General features: G+C 33.7%; 1 protein-coding gene across 1 annotated transcript in view; it reads left to right on the top strand.

The window, feature by feature from the left end:
• The window catches only part of TRHDE (thyrotropin releasing hormone degrading enzyme), a 392,366-nt gene that overhangs the window by 196,275 nt on the left and 171,763 nt on the right, over positions 1 to 24,328 (top strand). The window contains exons 5-6 of the mRNA XM_077775259.1: positions 2,164 to 2,277; positions 22,531 to 22,668. Of these exons, the coding sequence (XP_077631385.1) occupies positions 2,164 to 2,277; positions 22,531 to 22,668 (252 nt within the window). The remainder of the gene's footprint in view (positions 1 to 2,163; positions 2,278 to 22,530; positions 22,669 to 24,328) is intronic.

The raw sequence follows: 24,328 nt of genomic DNA, 5'->3' as shown, positions 1-24,328 counted from the left end.
TTGTAGTGGAGCTGAGATAAAATTAATTTCATTTTGATTTTATGCACTGTCTTACAATGAGGGGAAGGTATTATGGGGACTTTGCAATGCTTATTCGAATCTTGATTCTAGTAAAAAAAAAAAAATTGGAAATAAATGTTCATGCTAATAGAAAGCAATACCTGTCCTGGTAACTATGGATAGTTTTAAGTTAAAACACTGGACATCTCATTGTGATACTGTATGGCTTCCATTTGTTATAAACCCAAAATATTTTTAAAAAGCGAGGAAAACTTAAGAAGGAACTCTGTGAAAAATGCTGCCAGTGGGAGAAGGTGAACTGCTAAATGCTAATATGTGAACACTGACTTCATGATATATGACCATTTACCTCAATGCCACCCTTTTGAAAATGAACCTGTAAGATGTTTGTACCTGTCATGTTGCCCAAGTTGGGCATGTGTTCCTTGCCTCAGAGACTTAAGGAGATCCATTGCACCGATAATCAGGTTTCCTCAACTGTGTTAAAGAGAATGGTTTCCAGTGAAATATAATTCTTAGAGACATGAGGGGTTTCCTTTTTGCACATTCCTAGAAAAAATTACTTATATAATTCTGTTGGAATAAGAGCACATTGATGATGTTATCTTTGTTCTTAGAATTAGATTTCATTTGTTTCATACTCTGAATTACTTTCTTATTATAGCTTAGTAGCACCTCAGGTTACTTGCCATGAGAAAATGGACCAGAAGCTGGGAGAAACACAGAATTTCCACTATCATTACCAAATTATTTTCTACATTACCCTCTCTCCGTACCTATGTATTGTCACAGTTCTTAAAACGGGCTTTCAATTTAGAGGAGAAATACGCATTTTGATCAAGAATAAAAATTACATTATGATCATCAACATATCCAATGTTATTTCTTATTTGTTTTTCAATTAGAGATCCTCTTGAGTAACTGACACTGTATTATAATATTGAAACATTCAGTCACGAAGCTCTTTACCAGAGCTCCTAAAGCTGTACCTGATCTGATAATGTCCGCCTTCTCCTTCCATTTCTTAAATATCTCATTCCCACTTAGGGTCTTCATACTAAATGTTGCTTACACTTCTTCCCAAGGTTTTCTCAAGGCTGGCTCATTCATATCATTACAGTCTGAGCTCAAATGTCACTGGCTTGGAGAGAATATTTTTGCTTTTACAATCTAAAGTGGCTTCTTCTCCATTGCTATCACACTTTATTAGGATCTGAAATTGTGTTGTTCGTTTACTTATATATTTTTTATTTTATATCTTACCTCATCTCCCCTGCCTCTATAATGAAGCACCAGCTGCATGAGAAGGGATACTTTCTGACTTTTCATCATCATATCCAGTCTTTAGAATAGCTCTGGGCATGTAATGCTTTTGGTTTTGTTCTTAAGGAAAAAAAAGGATTTCTTTAACTTTTTGCTAAACTGAGCAAAGATTTCAGACTAATGCATCACGACCTAATTAAAACAACAATTTTCTTAGAGATTTTTTTCGGTCCAACCCCTTGATATCATAAGATCGTGGAGAGCCAAGTGTGAAGCATCATGAAAGACCTTAGCTCCTTCCATCAGCCAGTGTCTCCTCTGAGTTCCCTGTGCTACTGGAAGGCAATGCTTCAATACCTCCTGTGCTGGGTCGCTCACTACTTAAGGCAGTATGTTCCACCTTTTGCCGTCTCATTCAGTTAGAGGGTCTCCTGTATTTTCAGCAGACATCTACCAACCCTGATTTCTGTCCATTAGTCCTAATTTGTCCTTGTAGGGCTACAAGTCTTTTTCTCTTCTACATACTGGTAGAAGAGTATTCTACTGTAGTATTCTAAATACTATAATATTTTCATATTTGAAAATAACCTTCATCAGTTTTTTTCTTCTGAGTTCTTTCTTCTCCAGTTTAAATATTCTTTTTGTATTCCTTAATCATTACATTTTTGTTCTTCTCTGAATGAATTTATAAAAAAAAGCAGTGTCACCCAAGTAGTTGAATAAATTGATACTCTTGCCAAAATACATTTTAAGATCACACAATCAATTGGGGAATGAATTCCAGTTATGATTATTGTAGTTTAATACACTTAATTTTAGATAAAATAATTCTGGGATAAATCTGATTTTATATGATGATCATTCATTTTTCAATTCCAGTGGTTTGGTGACCTGGTGACTCCTGTGTGGTGGGAAGATGTGTGGCTGAAAGAAGGTTTTGCTCACTACTTTGAATTTGTTGGTACAGACTACCTCTATCCTGGCTGGAACATGGTATGTGCATTTTTCTTTACTTGTTTGGAATTCCTAGTAAAAGGTTGATCTGTTGTTACATTGGGCCTATATTATCATTAGAGGTGAATGAAAATACCATCTGAAAAATCAGATGTCCAATAAAGAAAAAGTGACCAAAACTAAAATTAAAATTAAAATTGAAGTACTCGAAAAGAGTTCTATTTTACTTATTAGAACTGAATAGAGTCTGACTGATTATAAATTGATTTAAAATGTTACAGCTTTTCTTAATAGACGTATTTTAGATTGTTGTATTTGATAACAGAGGAAAATCATCCCTTAAAATCAAGGTGATAGAAATTAACATGTAATATTTTAAGTATATATAAAACTTCAATATATAGAAAAATGAGTCCTTATTATTTCTTCATTGTGACAAACCTTAGCAAGAATATTTGTTTATTTATTTGCTTATTTATAAAATACAGTATGGTTGTAGATGTACTTTAAGATTAAGTAACTTACTAAGATGTCATTAACCTTATGAAGAGTTATGCACATTAAACCTGTACTTTAAGAATATACCCATAGGTCTGAACCTGAAGTAGGATTTGTTGTCCTTCTATTGTAATGTTTCTAGAACATCCTAAAAGAAAAAGTGGAGGGAAGGTGTGATTTTTCTATATCTTTTAATATAAGATTTTCATTTTGTGTATGTTTTTATTAATCAGTAAGTGACTATATTATTATTAAATGAAACCCAGGGTATATGTTGTTTTAGAACTTGAATTTTAAATTTAGTTTTAGTGATACTGTGTAAAAGTTACAAAGGACTAACATTCATCAATTTCCAGAAGCTGATATTTCACCTGTGATATAGCATAGATGATAACACATATTTATTTGACACTTCTCTCTTTTGACATTTAAATTATTAATAACAAGTGGTTATTTAGCTATCTGCCATAATTATAAATATGACTTGAGGAGTATTTAAACCATGATGAAATAGGAAGATGTGTATGAGTCATTACATAACTTCTCTATCATAAATTCAACCGACTTTTGCCACATTAAAAAATCACTTACATGTCTCACAGAGGAAATGTGACAATAGTAATACCATATTGATATGTTTTAATTATGTTCACACAGTTTTGTCATTATTTTATAGAAGCAACATGGTTCATTTGCTTAAATAACGAGATAATTTTACTTAGCTTTCTATATCTAGGTAGGTATGCATATACGATACATTTTAAAAATCTTACTTGAACTATTTTATCATGGCATTGAAAAAGTTGAAAATGCCTTTAAAGGAAATGAAGAAAGATAATTATTTATTCCTTTAACAACTCTGAAATTCTGAAATTGAAATGTTTAAGGATTTTGAAAATATTCCCCAAATAGCCCTAAAATATCTTGATTCTTAGTTGACTTTCAACCAACTTTGTTTAAAATTTTCATTTAATTTTTATTATGCTGTAGATCGTTACTGATTTATAATTTCATTATGTTTCAATATTTTAAAAATGACCTATTTCAAGTGACATGCTACTCATATAGGTAAGCTTTCTTTTTTTTAAATTCATTCAGCCATCTATCATAAAATCTCTTCTATTCATCACTATGAAAAATGCATCTTGGATTAAAAAGTAATCAACAGAATTATACATGGGCTGAAACCTGACAGCTTTTGATGGCTTTAGCATGGCAATATATCCCAAGTTTCAATGTCTTTATACTGGATTTTGTCTTTGAGTAATTTTTTTTTTGTATTCTCTCATCATTTTTATCAGTTAAGTTATAAATGTAGGCCTTCTGGAGAACATATTTATAAGAGGTATTGAAAATCAATATAAAGTATAAATAACCCATCTGGGACTTTGTTCTTAATAGAATACAGACGATGAACCAGAAGTATAAAAACTTTGGGTTGGTAAGATACAAGATTTTATTTCTTATAAGTCTGTATTTTATAATTAAAAGATAGGAATTAGGGGCGCCTGGGTGGCTTGGTCAGTTAAGCATCCGACTTTGATTAAGGCCAAAATCTCATAGCTCCTGAGTTCAAGCTCTGCATTAAGCTGTGTGTTGACAGCTCAGAGCCAGGAGTCAGTTTCAGATTCTATGTCTCCCTCTCTCACTGCCCCTCTCCTGCTCATGCTCTGTCTCTCTGCCTCTCCCCAAAAATAAATAAACATTAAAAAGATTTTAAAAACATTAGAAAAAAGAGACAGGTATTAATGATGACATAGGTACAGTGATATAAAAGGCTCACCTTATTAAACCAAGAAAGGAAAGACTAAATTCCGTTACAATTAACTGGACAAAAGTGAGGAGGATTAGGTCTTATTATGATGTCTCTCTATGATTCAGATTGTAAGGATTATACATACTTTATGATCTTTAATTGTTTTTGCTATTTAGTAGCTTCATTTGGTTTGTAGAGTACCTCAGTATACCAAATTCAAAAAGCCTGTGAGAAGAAACTACAAATAAATTTCTCCTCCATATATCATTAATATCCTCTTTGAAAACAACATTTTAAGAATAAATTAGCCCCATAGATAAGAGGATATTAAGTGACTTTAAGGCTGTGCCAGCACTATTTTTCATAATGGCATCAGCAAGATTGGAAGAAATACTAGAAAGAGAAAGAGTGACGGCTGTGTCAGCAGTAACTCATACTATTGCGATATGCACAAAGCTTACCTACGAGTGCAGGCTTGGGCTTCGCTAGAGCTTAGCTTAAAATAGAAAAATCAGAATCAGGCTGGTGTCAGAAGTAAAGAAATTCAGGAAGCTGACCTCTTTTGTCTCTTATCTCAAAAACAGTGCTTTTATCATTTTTAGACACTAAGTCTCAAGCACTGAGGTACAATTTCAATTTGCTAGGGTGATTGCTATGACAATATACTCAATGGAATAGCAATAAAGAAACTCAGAATTACATCACGTTGTTAAGGAAGTTCTTATTCTGATTTAGGCCAGTATACCTAGATTAGTGTGCTTAATTTTTAGTAAAATCAGAGAGAGAGAGAGAGAGAGAGAGAGAGAGAGAGAGAGAGAGAGAGAGTGTGTGTGTGTGTGTGTGTGTGTGTGGTGGAGTTCATAGCCAGTTTCTGATACAGAAGTAATCAGTTTTTATATTAGAAACACTACATGGAATAAAAACTATTACGATAGTTTTGTTCCCAACAAACTAATCAAGTTTACCATTTTGCAAATAGCCATATTACCATAGATGTGGGCCTTTGATGTGAGGTCAGGGGAATGGATCAGAAAGGGGAAATTCAGATTCCAGGAAAAGTGTTTCACTTCTCTGACTCTTATCATTTGAAAAATGGGGCAATTGTCCTGACTTATCAAGCTCAAAGAATTTTTGTGAAGATAAAATATCTTGCAAGGTCTTTGAAATGTATGAGCCACTATACAAATGTGAGTGGATATCACATACCTGGAAAATAAATGCTCCATTAGAAAAGTGCATTGATTTTATGTATAGATGCCCTAATGTTGCCAATCCCAGTCATCTATTTTGACACCCTAGATTCATAACAATTATGTATAGATTATAAAATAATTTTTATAATCTTTGTATATGGACCCAGTCTCACCAAATCAATTCTTATCTATACTGACAGTGTGGATTATTCTATAGGAACATAAGCCTAATATAATGTTTCATTTATCAAACAGATGTGTCAAGATCATCAGAGGCAACTTCTTCAGCTCAGGGCTAAAGAGTCTTTTACACTTCAGGGGCAGGTAGTCTTTTTGCTTGACACTATTTCATCAAAGTTGGCTGTTAGTGACAACATTATTGGAAGGATCAAGTTACAGTATGATATTGATGGTAGTCACATTAAATTTTACTGTGTTTCCTGGAAATGAATAATTGGGAAGATGCATTCAATGTAACATAGTTACAGTTCTTCAATAATTCTTGATCACTTTAATTTGAAAAGGTCTATGATAACGAGTTTTAGTACAAGAAAAGGATGCATAATAAAATGCTACTATGGAGACTCCTTATTTTACAGACCTTATTTTTTCCAATTTATTTATTTTTGAGAGACAGAGACAGTGTGATCAGGGGAGGGGCAGAGAGAGAGGGAGACACAATCTGAAGCAGGCTCCAGGCTCTGAGCTGTCAGCACAGAGCCTGATGCGGGGCTCGAACCCACAAACTGTGAGCTCATGACCTGAACCGAAGTCGGACGCTCAACCGACTGAGCCACCCAGGTGCCCCTTGTACAACTTTTCATTATAGCTTGTATCTATATTGTAGGCATGTCCTTTAGTTTCCTGCATATAGCATTGTAAGGATGTGCTGTTATAATGAGATTATTAAACATGAGTTTGTGTTCTTTTATTAAATGAATTGGGATTCTCTGGAGCTTCACACACCAATAACTTTATATGCTGATAAAGTCAGCACTCTGGGAATTCTCCCTAAATTTTTATGAGGACACATACCTGGGCATAAAGATAACTGTTAATAGAGAGTCATGCAACTGAACTTCATTATACTAAATACTAAAGATATCTCAAAGTGTATTGCCCAAAACCTTCAAAAATGTTCTCAATTGTCTCTCTCATGGGCAGGACTAAAATAGTAAAAATGAATTCTGCCATTAGACTCAGTATCATTTTATTGTGCTCCAATTTTTGTTGGAGCTTAGCAGTGATATTTACATCGAAAGACTAGAAGGAAAGCGGAAGCAGTCTCTACCTGGATCTCTTGGGGGACCACAGCCTTCAAAATGGACTTCTTCTCCTGCTTTCCTTTTACTCTTTCCTCCTTCCCCTTTCTGTGAGCCATTTGTCTCTCTGCTGAAAACAGAGACTTTTGGTTTTAAAGAATAAAAACTATTTTTTTTTCTTCTTTGGGTACAAGTGGGAACTATAGCTCTCTCTTCTAGGAGAAACGGTTGCTTTTTCCTTAGCATTAATGATCAGATCAGTTTGGGGCATTGGTGGAAAATAGGCCTATAATAAAGAAACAAAGTAAGCAGGGAAGGTAGGAGCTGCAGTGAGAATAGTAGCGGGTCTCATACACCATATCTGAGCTCTGAGTAAAAGTAGGAGGGGTTCTAATAGGTATGTGCTCAGTGCATTGAAGATTAAACTAACACTCAACTAGTGTACAAATTGGACTAATCCAAAAAGGATGTCATTGTTAAGAAGAGATCCAAATCCAGAGATTTGGATTCTAACTGGCGGTGACTGAAGTGATCCTAAGAATTTCTAGCAGGAATAACAGTGAAAACAGGAACTGTACCTGTTATACTAACATGGTAAAATAGCTCCCACTAAGGCTACTCCAGTAACAAATTCTGTTTATATTTTCTCTCATTTTAGGACTAATTCTGTGCCTTTTACGAAATATCTTAATGATGGGGTAGTAGCCCTGTTAAGTGTATCTCTTCACAAGAAGAATGAATAAGACTGGGCAGCCATTTGTTCATTGTTAAAATACATTAACTGATTTGGAAGTTTTATGGTACAAATGCATTTTTGAAGATTCTCTACAATTGAAGAGAGAATATATTCGTACTTTTGTTTTCTTTACACTTGTGGTTCCTGTGTAAGAATAAAGACTTTGGCTTCACAATTGTTAGGGAAATGGAAGCTTTTGAAGAGCTTGTTATCAAACTGTGTTATCAAGGTGTGTTAAGTTTCAGAAAATGTAAATCTGCTTCATTTACTGCCTCTAATAGAAGACCAACTTCTATTAAGTAAGATATTTTAGGAAGGGAAAAAACCAAACATAATTCCTTAGTTTTCATATATCCTTATATATTCTTCTGTATATTCTGGTATGTATCTGGGAGGTTTTCCTTTTTTTTAAGTTTTTAAAAATATTTATTTATTTTTGAGAGAGAGAGAGAGAGAGAGAGAGAGACTGAGTACGAGCGGGAGAGCGGGGCGCAGAGAGAGAAAGGGAGACATAGAATCTGAAGCAGGGTCCAGGCTCCGAGCTGTCAGCCCCGATGTGGGGCTCAAACCCACAAACTGTGAGATCATGACCTAAGCTGAAGTCAGATGCTTAACTGACTGAGCCACCCAGGTGCTATCTGGGAGGTCTTCTTAGTCACATTACCTCATAGTTTTTTCCTATATGAATTTTTAAAATTTAAAACAAAGCTGCAAATGGAAATTTCATGTATGTTCTTAAAGAATGAATTTTCTTTAAAGCAAAGTCATTTTTTTTTCTGAAAGACACTGAAGGTTTCAGGTTTTGTATACTTTACACTTAGAAATAAAAGATAAATGAGCATTCCCTTTGGAATGAAGTATTTCTTCATTCATTCTTCATTTCTGAAGACCATGTTCAGGTTTGCATGGTGTCAGGGTCTTTCTACATATCCATAGGAATTTCAAAAGCAACTGATAAATTGATAGGATTAGACACTTTCTAAGAGGAAAATTCTTCTGAACCTGGAGCTTAACAATATTACAAGGCCATCCTCTTTCATATCTAGAAATATTGCAGGGAAATCATTCTCTCTTCAAGTAAGAGCAGTTTGTAAGCAAAATATGCCCACTTGCTAAAACTTGTGAGGTATCACTTGATAAACCAAAAAATTGATAATGCCACAAATTTAACCCAAAATGATAAAATATTCTTCTGTGGGTACTATTGTTCACAAATATACATTATTTATGATAGCAGATTATACTGCTTTTAATCTGTACTTTTTACCACCACTAGCAAAAGTGTTTATTTCCCTACAACATATGAATTGTTCAACATTTGATATCATTCAGCCTCTTCCCAGATATGTTAAAAAAAATGGCTTTGCAAAATTCTCTAACACAATTGTGACCAACAGTGTAGGCTGGGGACTAAGAGGGCAACCAAAAAATAATTTATTAATTTTCTAATTATTAATCATCCTTAACCAGACAGCTATATGTTTTCAAAGACATTAGAACCCAACTTATTTCTAAGCAAAGAGTGACTGTCTCAGTCCATAACACTTTATGGGAACTTTTTGTCCCCCATTTTCATCAAGGTTACATTAACACTGTTCAGATGTTACCAGACAAGAATGTGAGGATGAAAGTAGTGAGTTCAAGTGATATGAATTAAAAAATGTAAAAGGATTCCTGTAAAGAGAAAGCCAAAAGATAATAAGATAGTTAGAGGCTATTGAAAATTTTGCCTCAATTATACCATTAACACTTATAATAATAAAGACTTAGGTAGCATTTGCTGTGTAGGATGAAACACTTTACGTATGTTAATTTACTATGAAATAGAGTTAGGCATTCTGCTAGGTGTCTTGAGAATGTACATTTTTGTTAGCATTTTTCCTAAGACTCTGAAGAGTGTGGTAATGGATAGACCACCATGCAGTTCACCACTCAGGCAGTTCCCCTCAGCTGTGACTCCAAAAAGATGGTTTGGGATAGAATATGTTTCGGCGTTGAGCTGAATAGCCTCTAGGGATCTACCATTCACAAATTGAAGAAATCCCCTTTTGAAATTATTTATATCTTTGGCTTTTTATCTCTCCCTCAGATTGATGATATAGAATTCTTTCCAGTGATTGGAGTGTCATCTTTTATCATATTTGTATTTTATTTATCTTTTTTAATGTTTATTTATTTTTGAGAGAGGCAGACTGCAAGCGGGAGAGAGGCAAAAAGAGAGGGAGAGACAGAATAAGAAACAGGCTTCAGACTCTGAGCTGACAGCACAGAGCCTGGCTTGGGGCTTGAACCCATTAACTGTGAGATCATGACCTGAGCCAAAGCCTGATGCTTAACTGACTGAGCCACCCAGGCACCCCAAGTGTTATATTTATCTTTAAAAATAAAGATATGAGGAATGCTTTCTTAACCTATTTCAGATACACCCATGTCCAATTAATTCCTTTAATCATTTTATTTTCTCCTCTTCAGATTTATAGTCCAGTGATGCCTTCCTTGAGTGCTGTTAAGGATGTACCAGCTCAATAATTTTATATAAACTACTTTGATGGATTATTTGCCATTATATTACTTTGATGCCACTTGTTTACCATTACATTCAGTCATACATTTCATACATTTTGTTTATTAATTAATTAAAAGAATTATCAAGCACTTAAAATGAGGCCTTTGTTTTGCTAATTTCTGTGGAACAAATCTCATGGCATTACTAGCAGGGCATTGCTATCTGGCAGTTTCTTGTGTACACTGTATGCTATCATTGGTGTAGTGATTTCAGTTAGTAGGTATGGATAAACTTAGAATTTTTTGGCGCTTAGTTGACCAATCATGCCTCTGTCAGAAGTGCTTTGTTTATGTAATAGCTCAAAAACACAGCTCCATAACCTCAATCAGACTGCTCATAGTCATATATACATTTGGAAAATAAAATTTAGCGTAATTAGTCTCAGAGGATTAGCCAATTGATGGAACGATAAGATTTAGCTATCTAATGGGATGGTGGGATGGTGGGATATTTTCATTTAAATATTATTTATTTCCTGGGGTGCCTAGGTGACACATTTGGTGAAGCGTCTGTCTTCAGCCCAGGTCATGATCTCATGGTTGTGAGTTCAAGCCCACATTGGGCTTTCTGCTGTCAGTGCAGAGCCCACTTCAGATCCTCTCTCTCTTTCTCTTTATCACAAAAATAAACAAATATTTCATAAAAGTGAATAAATATTATTTATTTCCCAAGTTGTCTGATTAAAGATACGATTAGGTCAAGTGCTCCATCAGAGCAAATTTGGAATCAGTTATATTTTCTTCCTAACTACCCACATGATTGGTCCAATTTGAAGAATCTTAAACATAATATACTATTGCAGATGACTTATTAAAAATAAAAACTCTCTAAATAAAGCTTTTGACTTAGTTTTAAGACAATAAGGAAGTTTCTTAGAATTGCTGGCTTCTTTCGAGAGCTGATAAGCCATATCACTTCCCAGGCCTGAAAATAATTTGGCTTCCCACAACAAAATAACATTTTGCTGACATTTTTGGGCCCTTCATTTACAAAATATTTCTAGGGATTAATCTATCTTGACTTATTTATGTTTCACTATTTAACAAACATTTATTGGATACCCATTTTTTTTTGATGGTTTCTCTGTTAGAGATGGGGAACACTCTGATGAGTGTGAAATATCAAATTCTTATAGATGTCTGTTACCAATTTAGTTAAATTATTTTTTATCAGAGTGTTGTTACTTTACACTTTCCTAGAATGAGGTTCGGTTCCTTTTTTAAAAATTTTTGACTTGATACTTTAGTAGTTGTGTGATCTTGTGTCTTTCTTCAGCTTCAAAATGTATATGAAATACCTGTGTTATTGTTGTCACAGGGCAGTTTCAAGAATAAAGAAATGTTCTTACTATCATTGTCACCAATATTATTGTTACTCTTAGGTACTTAAGTGTAATGGTAAAGCCTTTAGGGTATAAAAGTTATCTTCTGGGAGGAATATTGTGAATCAAATATTAAAAATGTGTAATTACCAGAGTGGCGGTTGGTGGGGGGGATGGGTGAAATAGGTGATGGGGGTTAGAGAGGGCAATTGTCACAATGAGCCCAGGGTGATATATAGAAGGATTGACTCACTATAATGTACACCTGAAACTAATATTACACTGCATGTTAACTAGCTGGAATTACAATTAAAACTTTAAAAAAAGAAAAAAAATAAACTTCTGTGTAGACTCAGAAACAAAACAAAACCAAACCAAAGCTATCAGGAAGCCTGTGAGTAGACATGTGCATACTTGTGTGCTAGTGCATTTTTAGGTGCGTGATTTGGTGCATGTCTACACCATGGCTGTTGTGGAAATTAGCCACACAATCTCATCATTGACCTCAGTGACTGATGGAAATGGGTGAATAACATTCTAGGTCAGATCAACATTTATGACAATTAACCAAAATGATAATCTGATTTTCCTGGCTGTAATTAGACTCAAGAACAGAATTTCCATGTAAGTCTACCTCAGTCCTTATTGAATATATCAAATAGAGTCTCCATTAATTTTGTCAGAATCTCATTACTACGTTAGCCTTGCTGGCTGGGCCAGCAATGAGGTCTGAGTCACGCCCATAATTAATCTCTCTGGTTATACCAGAAGCAATATTTTATGCCCGTTGGGTCTTAGTTGAGTTTGAGAATGGTTTCCAGTGGAGTGCATACAAACAGTTGCTCTGTTAGTTTTCCCATTTCTGGCCAACATGGTGTATTGGCTAAGAGCATGGACTCTAGGGCCAAAGTGGCCAGGTTTAATACCTAGTTGTTGTTTTTTTTAATTAATTTTTTTAATGTTTATTTATTTTTGAGAGAGAGAGAGAGAGAGACAGAGAGAGAGACAGAGAGAGAGACAGAGCATGAAAAGGGGAGGGGCAGAGAGATAAGGGAGACACAGAATCCGAAGCAGGCTCCAGGCTCCAAGCTGTCAGCACAGGGAATGACTTAGGGCTGGAATCCACTAACCATGAGATTGTAACCTGAGCCTAAGTCAGACGTTCAACCTACTGAGCCACCCAGGCATCCCTCAATTCCCAGATCTTAGGCAAACTTGGGCAAGCCAGTGAACTTTCTGTAAAATGAGGATCACAATAGTATCATTAATTATTATCAATAATAAGACCATAAAAATTAGTAAGTGAAAATCAATTGCCTTCACAAAATACTTTTGAATATACCTGTTCCATTTCTGAATGATTCTAGAATGTTAGTATCTTAATATTTTTGAACTTTATAAATGAATTGCTAGTCCAGATTTTGCATTCCAAATGGTGAAAATGTTCTTTACTAATATCACAATCAATGTATAAATATTATAGTAGATTACTTTCAGTTCTGGGAATAAATATGGAACTTTTTTCTGAATTGGTTAATGTTCTGAGCCATAAGTACCATATGTCTCTGGAATTGTTATGGGTTATTAAATCTTTCAAATTTGAAAAAAAATAATACTTTTATTTTCATCTAAAATATAGTCTTCTATGATCTGTCATCAAATCTAAAGTTTTATCAGGCTAAGTTATTTGATGAACTGTCCTCTTATACCACTAAATATTAAAATTAAAGTACAAAAAATGTGTTAATAAATTTTCATTCATCAAGTTAATAAGAATTTTATTACAGAATTAAGGTCATTTGCATTATTATTTATTTCACAAATTAAAATAACAAAATGAATTAGCCACTTGGTAACCATGTTAAAAACTTTAGGGAGTTGATTGGCTTATCCATAGAATTCTTCCAGACTGAATGGTATAAGAAAGTTTCCATTAGAATTTAAACAGAAATTGATTATGTTTAAGATGATTAGTCAGTGTGCATTTAAAAATATTCTGAATTACATCTTATCAATCAAATATTATAGTGCCTTGATTAAGTTATTATTAATGTGTCTGCAAAATATTACAGAGTCCTTGTGATGGATGTGAGAAACCAGTGTGTGGGTATCAAAGAAGATTGGCAAATTTGATTTTATTGAAATGTCTTATCAGCTTGTCAAAAAAATTAAGCATAGATATAGAGAAAAATATTCTTACTGCCAAAATAGAGATAAGATTATAAAAAAAAGTTAAAGTAGCTATTATCTGTCAGAAGTTTAAAATCTATGGAAAGGATCCTACAATGACATGTGAAAGAGCAGGGAATTAGTTCATGTTAACTAACAAAGGGCAGGAAGTAAATTTTCCTTAGTAAGCAATATACTTTATCAGGTTAGAGATTGTTATTTTGCTATCATTTCTCAGGATTTAACCCCAAGTATAACATCTATGAGGTGTTCAATAATAAAAGTCTGGTCAACAGTTAACCGAAAATTATGAAATGAAGGTCAACAGACCATTTATGAAAGATTATAACAGTTCCTATACCTAAATTAGGAACTCATTCATTGAGTTAAAGATGATACTGAGATTTAAAATATATGAGGGGCTCCTGGGTGGCTTAGTGAGTTAAGCTTCTGACTCAATTTTGGTTCAGGTCACGATGTCATGGTTCATGGGATCAAGCCTACTGTCCGGCTCTGTGCTGACAGCATGGAGCCTGCTTGAGATTCATTCTCTTCTCTCTCTCTGCCCTTTCTCTCTATCTCTTTTTCTTTCTCTCTCAATAAATAAATAATAAAAAAAATTTAAAAAGTAAAATATATGAAACTGCATTGGATAAGTGTTTGAAGGAAAACAGAGGGAAAGGTGTCAAGAAATCCTAAAAAAGTGAAGGGGAGCTAAATGATATGAACATTTTAAGAGGGTTATATGAAAGCATATGGCATATGGTTATTATTCACAGTGATTTTTTGGGCTGCTAGAATCGGAATGAGCTATGTAATTAGACAACCTGTTCATAATTATTACTGTGATTGACATTATTTGAAGCACATTCATGATTGTTCCATAAGACCCAGGATTATCATAGCTAATGAAAACATGAGTGCCTAATTGATGATACCTTCTGCCATATCAATCCTGCTCTACTTTTAAGGTTCTTGAGTAAGTCTGCAGAAGGTTCATAATTCAGTTGTATATAATACAGTGGTACATTTTGTGTTTGTCTTAGTATTTTCCTTTAGCTGTGCCACATTTTGGATAATATAAGACATGACACATTCAACTTGGACATTACAAACAAAATAGAAGGCAGCTGAAGGAAGAGACAATTTAACCCACTTTCTCTGTGTTAGTCACGTTTGAGAGTATGGCAGTTCATGGAAACCTGTGCAGGGGGTTATTTGGGGTTATGAGAGGCTTATAAAGTCATTGAAGACAGGATTATAGAAATATAATTGCTTTTTTAGTTTATGCACTGAATAAGGCACCTTAGAGCATATGTGGCTTGGTGGGGGATGAAATGTGGTTGATCGTTAAAAGAAATAAGAACATACAGAACTCATTTTGGTTACTTATTATAAAGCTTATGTGAGATCCCAGAATAATATCTATAGAAAGCTGCCTGGATTATTGTATTTATGTACCATTTTCTGTTTGAGGTTATGTAAACAAATACAGAAGTAAAATTTTCAGTATAGTGCTTGTTTCACTGTAGGCTGTAAAGTGATTATTTTAAAAATTATTCTTCAATGCCTGCTATATAGTGTGTTTACACAAGTTTGATTTTTAATATAAATATTCACTTTAACAAGCTGCACATGAAAATGATTATTAACATCTTGGGCATGTGTATTTTAAACATGAAATTTTAAAATGTTACTTTTTTAAGGTATATTCCTAAAGGAAAGCAACATTTATTATCATTACCTTTTTAGTTTTAGTTCCTCTATCCACATGATTTAGATGTCTATAAAGTGTTAGCTAACTGACTAAATAATGATATAATATTGGAGAAGTACATTGCACAAGTAACCTTCAACTGAGTAAAGCTTGAAATACTTTTGGACATTTTAGAGCTTTATAAAAGTAGGATGACAATATAAAATTACAGAGTAAAATTCTTTTAATTTTTTAGGAAACTTGGGATCCAAATAATTTCTAATTTTTACAAAAATGGCATTGTGTTATTTGTTTACAAAGATGATAATTGGAAAGTTAGAGAGGTACCATATCACATAACACCTGATTAATGTTTTCTGTCAATATGTTTTCTTTCCTTATTTGAATTCCTGACCATATTCTTTGGCTTTAACCTTTGCCATGGCTTGAATGAATCACCAAGAATAAGACTGAAAAACACCAAACCATGCAATGCTGGTTATACCTATATCATTTGTTCTAATCTTGTGTAGCAAGGAGCTCGGATTAATAACGCTTTATTTGGCATTTTGTTTAACCTATGAGATCCTAAAAGTCTTCATCTTATGGTAGAATAGATTTCCAGAGGGATAAAACGTAAAGGACATAGTATATCTTATTTCTTCTTATTGGTAGATCAAGTATGGTTGTGACATGGTCATAGACTCTGAGAGCATTACTACCCATAACTTTCTCTCTGTTCTCTACTCCCACTTTATTTATGCTACTAATACTTCACCCATCAGATGATATTAATGATTTGTACACTTATCTTTCTCCCTTATCATAATAAGAATTGCTTGGAAGCAGGAATTGAGTAGCAACTGTGTCTCTGCAACCTCTAAAAGGAAGTTACATATACAAAGCAGATTAATATTGCAAACATTAGATCTTGGAATAAGACACTACTTAAACAAATGAAAATACTGACAACGGAAATATTTATGTCTATTTGGCTATCTATACATGCATCCTCATACATGTCTATATAGGTCTTTTTCTGTATTGATGTCTCAATCTACATTTAATTCATACATCTTGGAATTCCCAAATAAAAACCTTGTTGATCATCATTGATCATCACAAAATTGAACTAGATATAGAGAAATAATTGGTACAGTATCTTGTGATTACGGAGATAATGCCCCATACTGCATGTTCTTTGTGTAAAATTATTCAATATCATCCTATTTTTGTTTCCGGTTGTTCCTTACCCTCGTCCACTTTCCACCATGTATTCATAATCTCTCTCAGTGTAGGTATGACAATGTCACTTGTTAATTTTAGCTTACTAACTTGACATAGAGGATCCTTGATGAATTTGTTCTTGTCAATCTCTCTGTGATAATCACTAGTCATTTACCCCATTTTCCTCCCTGCCTTCTGCCATAGAAAACTCTGTACTCTACCAAACAAGCCGTTAAATCTCCATGACTTTTCCAAGATACTCCTTTCTGTCCAAAATGCCCTTTTATGTTGTATCTATCTAGAAAACTCAGATCATCTTTAAGGATTCAACATGGATTTCACTTCAGAGGCTTTTCCTGCTTTTCCCCCAGGCAGAACAAATCACAGCCTTCTTTGTATAGGCATACCATATCCTGAACCTACTTCCACTTTTACATACAGCAAGTAGTTTTTTAATATTCATTTTTATCTTTGTCTCTTTTTTTACTGCTATAAAATCTTTGAAGGTCAAATCCATGCCTTTGTATCTTTTTTATCTTCAGAACTAGGCATACCATCTGGGATGTAGCAGGTGCTCAATAAATATTTGTAGAACAAATTCTCTTATTTAATCTTCACAACCACTTGTGTTTACAAATGAAGGTGCTGAAGTCTAAAACTGTTGAGTAACTCGCTCAAGGTCACCCAGCTAGCAAATGACAGATATTTTACTTCTAGTGTGGGACATTTTCATCAACTTTGTGGCAGTGTACCTGCCTTTTCCCCTAGGAATACCAAAGAGCCATTTGGGTTCACATCCATCCTCCTGGAAAATTGAGTCCTTGTGGCTGCTTTTATGTAACCCACTTCTGCCCTGAGAATTGTTTCTCCTGCTCTTTTCATGACTATGAGCACCTCACCACTGCTTGAATTGGTTCAGTCTTTGCTATCATCTTAGTCTGGTTTGATGTGTCTGATTTTCTTTCAGCTTGATTCAGATTATTCTGATTTTTTTCCTTCCTTGGTGACAGAGTCAAAGTGTCTGTCTTTTATTGTTCTTTACTGAAATTACTAAGACTTCCTGTAGAAACTTGCAGACATCCCTATCTTTCAGTAGTACTTCCTGTTTTCCCACTTATCACCATGCTGGTGGCTGGACCATGGCTAGACCAGGCATATTCACTGTTAACCCTTGAGAATTTGGCATGTCCAGGCAGAAGCTTTTTTGAGATGTTAAGGAATATAATTGTATCTAACACTGTGATAAGAATTCTTAATAACTCCTTTTACATATATTACTAAATACCAGTCTATGAAATGCTAAAATGTAAGACTTGATTTTAAAAAAGAGTAGATTCCTTCTGAGATTTTATTTATATTTTCATAGAAACTACAATGTATTGCCAAAAGTTGTTTAGCACTTGCCCCGTAGGCCCAGGCCTTTACTTCAAGTTGCCTGTGGCATATTGCTTTTTGGATGTTTGCCATCATATTACTTGTAAAATGTCAAAAGTGATCTTTTTATCTTGCCCTACAAAAGCAAACTTTTCCCTGCTACTCCATTTCTTTCAGTAGCTACACCCCCCATCCTTTAATAATTCCATCAAGTCTAAAAGCTATGTAGTTATCTCTTAATACTTCACCTCCATCATCCAGTAAGGGGACCAGGGCATCAAGACATCAATGTTGGTTGATTTTTCATTCAAAATATGTCTCAGATACAACAGCTCTTCAGCAGCACCTTGTAATACATCATCACCACATCACTTCTGAGTACAATAGCCACCTTCTGCCTGTTTCTGCAGACACCAAGCTGCCTTGTATACCACAGATAAGTTAATTTTCCCAAGACACTACTTTTATTATGTTATTATGCCTGCTACAGCCTATTTATTAAGACCAAACTCTTCCACCTGGTAACTGAAGATTCAAAGAGTAGCTTTTTTTCATGTTTTCTATGCCTGGATTTGCCCTTTTTTTAAAAGCTGCTTCCCCATTCATCTAAGTAACCCTTCATCCTTCAACTAACCACTTTAATGTCACTTCCTCTGTGAAGCCTTTTCTGAACTAATTAATCATTTCATCCTTTGTGTTTTATAACATCCATCATATTATAATACAGTTAGCTGTTTATCTGTCTTTCTCTTACACTTTTGAGTTCTTTAAGGTTAGAAACTAAGTTTAAGTCATCTGTTTCTTCCCCAGACACAGCACAATATCTGGCAAAGAGTAGGAATTTAATATATATTTGTTAAATGAATGAGCAAAATATTGGAAATTTTCCTTTTTCCCATGTGTTATTCTCTGTTTATTCACATTTTCCTTACCTATCTGAAAAACCTTTGCACTATTCTCCAAAAATTCAAATGTAATATATTTTTGGAAACAGTTCAATAGAAAATGGTATATTCAGTATTATTTTAACTGTTTAAATGTAGACACATATGTAAAAACTCCAAGGAGGGTCTATACTAGGCTGATAGGATTTATTCTTATTAACATTAAACTTACTTAAACAGATTTTAAAGTTCCACACTTTACCTTATTGTGCTGCTTTTTGAAACTGGTAAAATAGCTTTTCATGGTGACCTTAGTATAAGAACTAGAATAAAAGCTAACTGTTAAATACCCACAATAAATATATTATTCCCTCTACACACACACACACACACACACACACACACACACACACACACACCTTTAAAACTCCTTCAAAGATCAGAACAAATTCTACGTCTTCCATTAAACTTTGCATAAAAAATTCCATTTTACAGTATTTTTTTCCTTCAAATTTCCTTTGGCATTTCTAGTCTGTAAGAGAAAACCACTATTTTGTTCACGGAATCCAACTATTTTGCTTGATCTCTTATCTCATATTACAGCCAGGATTTCTTTAACTTTATTTTGAAATTTTAATGGTCTCAGGTTTACAGTAAGCAATTAATCAATGCTTTGTAATCGTTACTGTTATTATTATTGTTGAGCCTGGTCGAGGGGGAAGAGCACCCCAGCAGGGGACTGACAAGCTAAGATCATTTTTTAATTTTAAAGTGACACAAGTTTTTATAAAAAACTTAGCACCTTCTCTCCTGGAAACTCTTTGTAGTTTTGTTAAATTGGGTTTGCCTCTGGCTAGAATTTTCTTTTTTCTTCCTCAGTTTAAGGTGTTCTCTCTTCTAAATTTGGTGAGTGTTTGTCTGTGTCTTTTTTATTTTTTTCTCCTCCGTTTTAATCTATTTTAATGTCTTTTTCCCTCAGTTATACAATATCATTGTCTCCAACAACTTTGATAATGATTTGACATTATTAAACTTAAGCACGGTTTCTTGAAATCCTACTGAGGAGGCAAAGGTTTGTTTTTGTTTTCCTCCAGAAGCATGAAGCAACATATCACATACAACTTATATTTCCTTAAATAAGAGAGTTTCATTTTAGAAATTTACCTTAGGTATCATTTTAGTAATTACTTGCTTTATATCATTATTTGTAATTAACTTGTAACTACTTGTAATTAATTGATTTATATCACTTAAAAATCATATTGTTAGCCAACCAGGATATGTGTACTAAATTTTCATATTGATCAATATATGTGTATTGGTGCTAAATAGTAAAAATTAGGATTCAGATAAAACACCATTTTGAGTTCATTTTACACTGTGATTTCGATCAGATGTTTGAGTTACATATGGAGTGGGCAATCACTATTTAAAGAGTTATATATTTTTTCTTCAGAATGGAAATCACATCTTCAAATGATATTTTTTGTAAATAAAAGTGTTCATTGGTGAAGTTCAGATATCCTCCCCACCCCATTAATGCCATTATTAAATAGTTTTAATGTGCGTTTTTAAATTGAATGAGTAACAAGATTGCATACCTACTTAAAAGTTACATTAACATTTTAATTTTGGAAATACATGATTTTCTCATACTCTCTCAATCTAGGCCATCTGTTTGAGATCTTATCTTTATTTTGTAGTGTACCTAAAATAAAATAAATATCAATCATTTTATTTTAAAATTTTATATTAAAAATCTTTTTAATTTATATTTGAGAGAGAGAGAGAGTGCGCAGGGGAGAGACAGAGAGACAGGGAGACACAGAATCTGAAGCAGGTTCCAGGCTCTGAGATGTCAGCACAGATCCCAATGTGAGGCTTGAACTCACAGACCTCTAGATCATGAGCCGAAGTGGAACGCTTAAGTGACTGAGCTACCCAGGTGCCCCACTAAAATTTTAAATCACAAAGTCCAACTTCACTCTCCTTAATTTTGTCTTCAATTATGAACTTAATTTGAGAAGAAATACAGTATTGGTTTATGTCATATTTGTCAATTCATTTTAAGTTTGAACTCACCATGGGCTCATAGAGTCTGAAGCAGACTTCTGGGACCATTTCAGTCCCAGGTTAATTTTGATGGAATATAAAACATTGATGAGATACTCTCAGACCAAAAAAGGACTAAAGAAATTAGATCTATGGTCCACAGACTATAAAAGTACGCGATTAGAAATAAACCTAATAGTATATAGTTGGCTTGATAATTAATTAAATTATTAGTTAAACATACTAAATCATTGAACTGATAATGATGAAGATTATTAGTCTGGCTTCTTTAGAGCCAGATTTAAGTCAATTTATATACTGAGTTAACTATTCCTTTTTAAAAGATCATACTTATTCTCCATTTCCTTTTTTTTTTTTAATCCAGGATTGGTGTACTCTCACCTTGAAATTACAACTCACTCAGAAATAACATGCAGTTCATCTGCTGGCTCTAAAGTAGGAAGTTCCAGGAGTGAGTTTAGAATTAGCTATAGCAATTTAAATGTTGCAGTCTTTAATCTCTGTAATGATACTCCTCAGGTCCCAACTATCTAGGGGCTATTTAGCCCTTGTTATCTCTTGCAATTTCTTTTTTCTTTCCCTCCTCCCTCAATGAAGGCAGGAGGCCAGAAGAACTAATAGCTGCCAGCATTTTTGTTAACAAAACCCAAGCTGTTTCTCTAAAGCAGGCTTCTTAAAACAAAAATAAGAGAGAAGTACTTTTCCTTTACAGTTTATTTCTAATATAACAAATCAGCTTTTATGAGAGCAAATACAAAGGCCTCAACATCATACAGAATAGAAATCTTATGATTTTGTTTGTTTTCACAACTTTATAATAATGGGTTATTAATACCTATTGATTTCCACTTTATGTTCATTATTGTGAATTCGCATTCATACCTACAAATATCATAGGTTTTTTTTTTGTCAATATGCCTTTTGTTATTGGTTGTAGTCTGCTGAAATTCTTTCACAGAATAAATGTGGTATGTGTGGTGTGGTGTATGTGTGTGCATTACAGAGAAAATTAGATTGGGGGAGTGGAAGGAGGAAAGTGGGAGAAAGAGAGAGAGAGAGAGAATGAGCTGCTGAGATGAGACTACAAATAAATAGTGTAAATAGCAAAATAGCACTGTAACTCTGAAATCTAGTTATTATTCTTATATTGAACTTCACTACTAAGGTTATTTGGGACTGGAACTGTAGTCTTCATCCTGTAGAACACACCAACAAGCTTAGTCTGTTTCATTTATGTGCCCACTGTCTGAATTTGCTTTAAACCTTGTTAAATAATAGTCCACTATTTTTTTTTTAAATCTATTTAGGGCCCATTGTAGCCCATTGATTTTGTTTCATGTTGTGCTCAAATCAAACACTCTCATTTTAGAGTAATTTAAGAGACATTTTATTCACTGGGTTCTCTTTGGAGTTCAGTCTCACCATGTAGGCTGATGAACATCATCCATTATGTAACACATGTTCTGTTCATGTTGTCACACACATTCTGTCATAACCATGAATCACCTATGATATTGCCCCATCTACTGTATTGCAGGAAAAACAGAGATTTCTGACGGATGTTCTGCATGAAGTGATGCTGCTTGATGGCTTGGCCAGTTCCCATCCAGTATCACAGGAAGTGCTACAGGCAACAGATATTGACAGGGTGTTTGACTGGATCGCCTATAAAAAGGTGGGAATAGATAAGACCCCAGCGCCACCAATTGGATATCTCACTGTCCTGAGGTAGCCAAACTATTTCATGCTAGATTTATTCTTCTTTTCTTCCTGGCATATAGAAATGGACTGAGTTAGAAAATGGAGTCTCCAGGTTCATGTCATTTTATGAGTTAGAGTTTTGTTTTATAAATCAGTGAAATGGAGATGAATGTTTGCCAAATAGTGCATAGAAATGTTGGAAGTATTAATGAATAAATGTTTGGAGACCCAATATGAAATTTCTGTACAAATGATGTGTAAATGCCAGTTTTCATTATTACTAATAAGAGAGGTGACCTTTGTAAGTGACAAATTATTTGTCATTAGTGCCCCTTAAATACTTACTTATTTTGGTAGGCTGATGCAAATCGGTGTAGGCAGTGACATATGCATTTTATAAACATTATTTAAGGAAATTTAGGGAATTAAACATCTTTCTTGTATAATAATCATGATAGATGAAATTTTAAAGACTAGACTATGACTGACAAAGATTTTGGACCAATTACTAGACACAGAAATAAGACAGACTTTGAACTTTTTCCCATTGTTAATGTGGATTAAAATTTTTCCTTATATATCTATCCTTTAGTTCTGATTTAATACAAGAAGGTACATATCTTTGTTTAATACTTAGTAGTCACTTAGTAATTGTTAAAATAGTGTTAAAGTCTAGTTCATCTTTGGTGTAGATTGAATTGCATTTACTGGGATTTCCATGTATTTTATTGATTTAATAATATTTAAAGATTTTAAAAACTGTTGTTAATATTTTTCCTGAAATATTCCTATTTACAACTAGAGCTCATATAACGATTGATCAGAATTCCTTGGTACACTAATTGGATATTTTGTTTTGCACTCAGGAAATTACTGTGTCAATGATTATTAGTTAATATTATATGCTGTAATATGTAAAGATTCTAATTGTCTTAGAAAATATCTTTTCAAATCTTTCATTATGGCATTGACTATAAAGACGTTTTGATGATTTGGAAAAATAAGTGGAAATATAGAACCATTTTAAAAATATATATTAATGTATTTTTATAAAATGTCAAAATTTTAAAAATATATTAATTTTTATATATGAGGTTTTGGGGGCCATATTTTGTTGGATGTACATTCAGTTTCTTCAACTGTATTGATTCCTAAAATATAATGCAGAAGATATGATTCTTCCCTTCTTCTTGGCATATGGAAATGGGCTGTGAGTTAGAAAAAACATAGAAAAATATTATTAAGATAGCTTGCGATGAGTTTGGAGACTTGCTTGGACTTAATTTCTACCTATCAATGATTCTGTAAAACTATTTGTAAATGCTAATTTTACCTCAACATTAATAATGATCAAGAAAATATTACCTTGGTAAAATACATTATGGATGTATTTACACACAAGTAACGTCTATTACAGACCCCATGTATTTGAGAATTTCAAATGTTTTTAAGATGTTTGAGAGTCAAAATAGTAGGAATAAGTGAAAATATAATGCTTATCATTTTAACCTTTCTATAGTTTGGTACAGAGTCTTGCCAACTTATAAATAAGAGAAATGAGCAGACTGTGCCGCAGTGCTCAGGAACACTATCTTAAGGGGTACTGGCTGACTTGTATCTTTTTTTTTTTTAAC

This window comes from Crocuta crocuta, unplaced genomic scaffold (genome assembly GCF_008692635.1).
Source record: "Crocuta crocuta isolate KB4526 unplaced genomic scaffold, BGI_CrCroc_1.0 scaffold97, whole genome shotgun sequence".
NCBI lineage: Eukaryota > Metazoa > Chordata > Mammalia > Carnivora > Hyaenidae > Crocuta > Crocuta crocuta.
The sequence above is the reverse complement of the archived record's forward strand: the minus strand, read 5'-3'. Positions and strand labels throughout refer to the sequence as shown.